This window comes from Osmerus mordax, chromosome 1, assembly GCF_038355195.1.
Source record: "Osmerus mordax isolate fOsmMor3 chromosome 1, fOsmMor3.pri, whole genome shotgun sequence".
Classification (NCBI taxonomy): domain Eukaryota; kingdom Metazoa; phylum Chordata; class Actinopteri; order Osmeriformes; family Osmeridae; genus Osmerus; species Osmerus mordax.
In genome coordinates this window covers 3,427,279-3,431,523 of record NC_090050.1, presented here as the reverse complement: position 1 = coordinate 3,431,523, position 4,245 = coordinate 3,427,279, and the positions used below count along the sequence as shown (strand labels likewise).

The following is a 4,245-nucleotide window of genomic DNA, read 5'->3' as shown; positions in this document are numbered from 1 at the left end:
TTGCTACGTCACGTATAAACAACATCGTTCTTCTTCTGGTTATGTGGATGTATGCACAATACCAGAGCCTGTCTATTAGACATTCTCTGAGAATACCTTTATGTTGAAGTTAAACATTTTACGTTGCGTAAAGTACCTGGAAATTGAATGCTTTTATCTGGCCATTTAGCTAGTTACAGTCTATTGCTTGATACAATGAGCTAATGTGTCGTCCTTTTTAACAATTAGAAATGCTAGCTAGTTAGTTTAGCTAGAGATAGCTAAGTAACGTTAGCTACCCAGCTAGCTAGGCTAGCTAACTTGGTACAGTGATATCGTTCCTGCTAACATTTGAAGATGTATACTTTACTATCTGGCCTGTATAAGTACATGTTCCAAAAGGACGAATACTGTATATTAATACTTGGGTTGGACAATGCAGGGAAAACGGTAAGTGAGACGTTTGTCTTTTAAATTGAAAAGCTATAGCCTAGGGACCATAGGCTACCATAGTATGGTACTACCGACTGTATAGGTTAAATGGCATACAGTTGTATTGTTTGGGAGACTGAAATCTTTCTTTACTCATACACCAGTCAAAGTTGTACGTTGTATTTATTCCAGTGACTTAATTGTAATTCTATTCTCAACTCTTCAGACCTTTCTGGAACAGACCAAGACCAGGTTCAGCAAGAATTACAAAGGAATGAATCTCTCCAAAATCACTACGACAGTTGGTCTGAACAGTAAGTCCTTTCACATTATGTATGTATGCATGCACCGATTTTCAATAAAGGTAATCTATTTGTGTTCTGCTCATCTGTTTTCCTAGTTGGGACAATCGATGTAGGAAAAGCTCGTTTGATGTTTTGGGATCTTGGAGGGCAAGAGGAACTGCAGTCTCTATGGGACAAAGTCAGCACGTTTGTACAATAGTATTATTGGGTCTAATGTAAAGATCACCATATTAATTGAGAAGCACTCACACCCATGACTTGAACTTCCAACAGTACTATGCAGAATCCCATGGAGTGATCTATGTGATAGACTCAACTGATGAGGAGCGACTGTCAGAATCAAAAGATGCTTTTGGTGAGTGTATAACTTAGCCCAATGCTACAAGGGCTACGTTGGTCTTCATTTTGAGTATCTTCAACTAAAACATGTCAATGGGTATCTGCTATTTGAACTTACTATTGAATTATTCAGTATACACTATTTTATCCCAGACTAAGAATGTGTATAAGCACTGGCCCAAATTATCGATTATCCTCCCAATTAGATTACATTTTGGTATTCTTTATTACTATTTAGCATTTCCTTTTCCTCTTTCAGAGAAAATGATCAGCAGTGAGGTTTTGGAAGGTGTTCCACTCCTTGTGCTGGCTAACAAGCAGGATGTAGAGGTATGGATAGTGTCAAACACTGAGTCAGCTGAGACAAAGTACTAGTAAACCCTGTTATGAAGAAACCTTGTTTTTCAATTTGGTGTGTCTAATAAGTTATTGGATGTAATTCTTTAATTTATATTATTGTCCTTGGAAAGATTCATTAAGTTTATTTTGATTGTGATAGTTATAAGGTATCATGGTGTCATCTCTGTTTTTAGTTTATCATATATATTTAAATACATGTTTTGATAATGTTAGCACTTTTAGTACATACTCCCAACAATAGTCGATAAACATCATGTACAGGAAAAATTTATACTTGGCCACATAGCCTTAGCATTTAGTGACTGCCTGAAGCCGGTGACACAGACTTCACAAGGCACTGAGTATCTTTTGTTGTGTTGCTTTTCCATTCCTGTACTACGGCTTGTCTTATGTATCTGCATGTAAAATACATGCTTAGTTGGATTCAACACAACTAGAACTTCTCATCTGTGCTGATCCCTCCTTGACCTGTCTGCCTTTGACGTGGTCAACCAGCTTCTCATCTCCATGGTGGCTTAAATGGGCATTGCCGGAACTGCCCTCTGCTAGGTCATGTCTTACCCATTTGGTAGGACCTCCCAGGTCCCCTTCAGCACCCCACTCCTTCACTACTGGTGTCCCGCATGGACCAGTGCTGGTACCTCTTCTCTACACCAGATTGGTCATCGAATCACATCTTCTCTTATCACTGCTATGCTGACGCCACTCAGCTTAGTCTCTCGGCCCCACCACGGGTCAACAAAAGAATTTGGCTAACGTACTGGTACTCTCCACATCACAAGGGGATCCATCCATTTCTCCACCGTACTCCACCCAGCTGCTCCGTCCAGGCCACACAACTCTCCCATCTTGATTACTTTAACTTTAACTAGTAGGGAGTCAGGTGGCTGAGCGGTGAGGGAGTCGGGCTAGTAATCTGAAGGTTGCCAGTTCGATTCCCAGCCGTGCCAAAAGACGTTGTGTCCTTGGGCAAGGCACTTCACCCTACTTGCTTCGGGGGGGAAGGTCCCTGTACTTACTGTAAGTCGCTCTGGATAAGAGCGTCTGCTAAATGACTAAATGTAAATGTAACTTCCTCCCTACGACTATTATTATTGTCATTACCTGCGAGTCGGTCCCTTCTCTGAACGCTGTGTTTTAGGTTCCTTTTGTTCAACTGCTAATCATCTTCTCATCGTAGAGTGGGACTCATCTACATGGGAACACTGTTTCTGACCTATTCCTCTGCCTAATAGCCTCAAATTAAAGCAAGCTGCCTTATGTTTACTTGTGTTATGTTGACCTTAAGGTGACTGTACAAAGTTGTCTGAACTTAATTTCTGAATCTTCTTCTCCTAGAACTGTATGTCGGTGCCAGACATTAAAACAGCTTTTAGCGACTGTGCTCCTAAAATCGGGAAAAGAGATTGTTTGGTGCAGCCGTGTACTGCCCTAACAGGGTGAGCTAACATTTCGGACCCATAAACTATAATCTCCTGTTACAATTATGGTACATTGTTGGCATGTATGACAGAATTACATATGTATTGTTTAATTTATGTATTATATTGGCTTGTTTTAATATTAGCTATATAGCATGAGTATGTACTAAAGAGCAACATTTATTTTCTTGTACTACGTCTGTAAATACAAAACATTTGTCTTCCAAATCATTGAGGCAAATTCCAGGTGTAGTCTGAGAATAAATTCTTATATTTCATTTCTCAGGGATGGTGTGAATGAAGGTATTGAGTGGATGGTGAAGTGTGTCGTCAGAAACATCCACCGGCCACCAAGACAGAAGGACATCACATAAAGCAAGCAACAACTGTCCACCGCCAGCCAATATAGAACTCTTATACCAGACGGTCACTTTGCTACTGAGTGACAAAATGCAAAGAAAGACATTCAAATTATACTCCGGTGTCAAACTTTTCCCCCTTTGTCATTTTTGGAGTGGATGCAGATAAACAATGTTATCTCTCACCTAAGTTTGCATTATAATTTACACACCTACAGTATATGAGAGTTTCATAGTGTTTTTTATTGTGACTTGGGTGAGAGGCAAGTAGTACGTGAAGTTCACTGCTTTTCGTGAAACTAGTTGTTCTTTTCATGGACAGTTTCTCTCTACAAGTATTCTGTCTGATCATGTGGTACCAGTTGATAGATGGAGGACCAGCAGCAGTGATCTGGCCGACGGTTCCCAAATCTGTCATTGGGAACAACATTATTCCATTTAAAACTATTGTTGAATTTGATATTCAGATGTAAACTATTAGATGGGTGGTGTTAGGCAATATGTGAGGATACTTGGAATGAAGTTTCATGTACTTGGGACTGTACCTTGTAGGGGCTTCCCCATCTCGTAGGGAACATGTTGAAAGACACATTTTATATTGGTATTCAAATCTGATTGTAGTGAATATATTTCTACACTGCCTAACTTGACTTATGTCAATTAAGAACGTATATGATGACAACAAATTATTAAAGTGAATTAAGCAAATTAAGTATTAAACCAAAATTTCTTGTTTTGCTCCACGCATTTATTGTTTTTGTGAGATCTATTTCACCAGGCTCGGTTCTAGAACAAATCGGATGGGCAGACATTTGGTTTCCACAAGGTGGAATTTTGTGTATAGCTCTCTTATAGGTAAAATAATGGGGGGTAACAGCATTGCATTTGGGGAGGCATTTCCCGTCGGTGGATGGAAATAGGATTGGTTATAAGGGGTGGAATGAAAAACGAGTCAAAGTATTGTTTTTGCCATATACATGAACTTTTATCAACAAAAATATTTGTAATGTATTACAAACATAATATATAATTATATATATTATGTATAAA

At 39.1% G+C, this 4,245-nt stretch overlaps 1 protein-coding gene across 1 annotated transcript; it reads left to right on the top strand.

The window, feature by feature from the left end:
* The first annotated feature begins 203 nt into the window (after nt 1–203).
* Nucleotides 204–3,940, top strand: arfrp1 (ADP-ribosylation factor related protein 1). The gene is made up of 7 exons (XM_067237260.1): nt 204–429; nt 638–725; nt 812–894; nt 990–1,071; nt 1,315–1,385; nt 2,754–2,854; nt 3,123–3,940. The coding sequence occupies exons 1-7, from the start codon at nt 337–339 to the stop codon at nt 3,208–3,210; spliced, it is 606 nt and encodes a 201-aa protein (XP_067093361.1). The 5' UTR covers nt 204–336; the 3' UTR covers nt 3,211–3,940.
* The last annotated feature ends 305 nt before the right edge of the window (nt 3,941–4,245 follow it).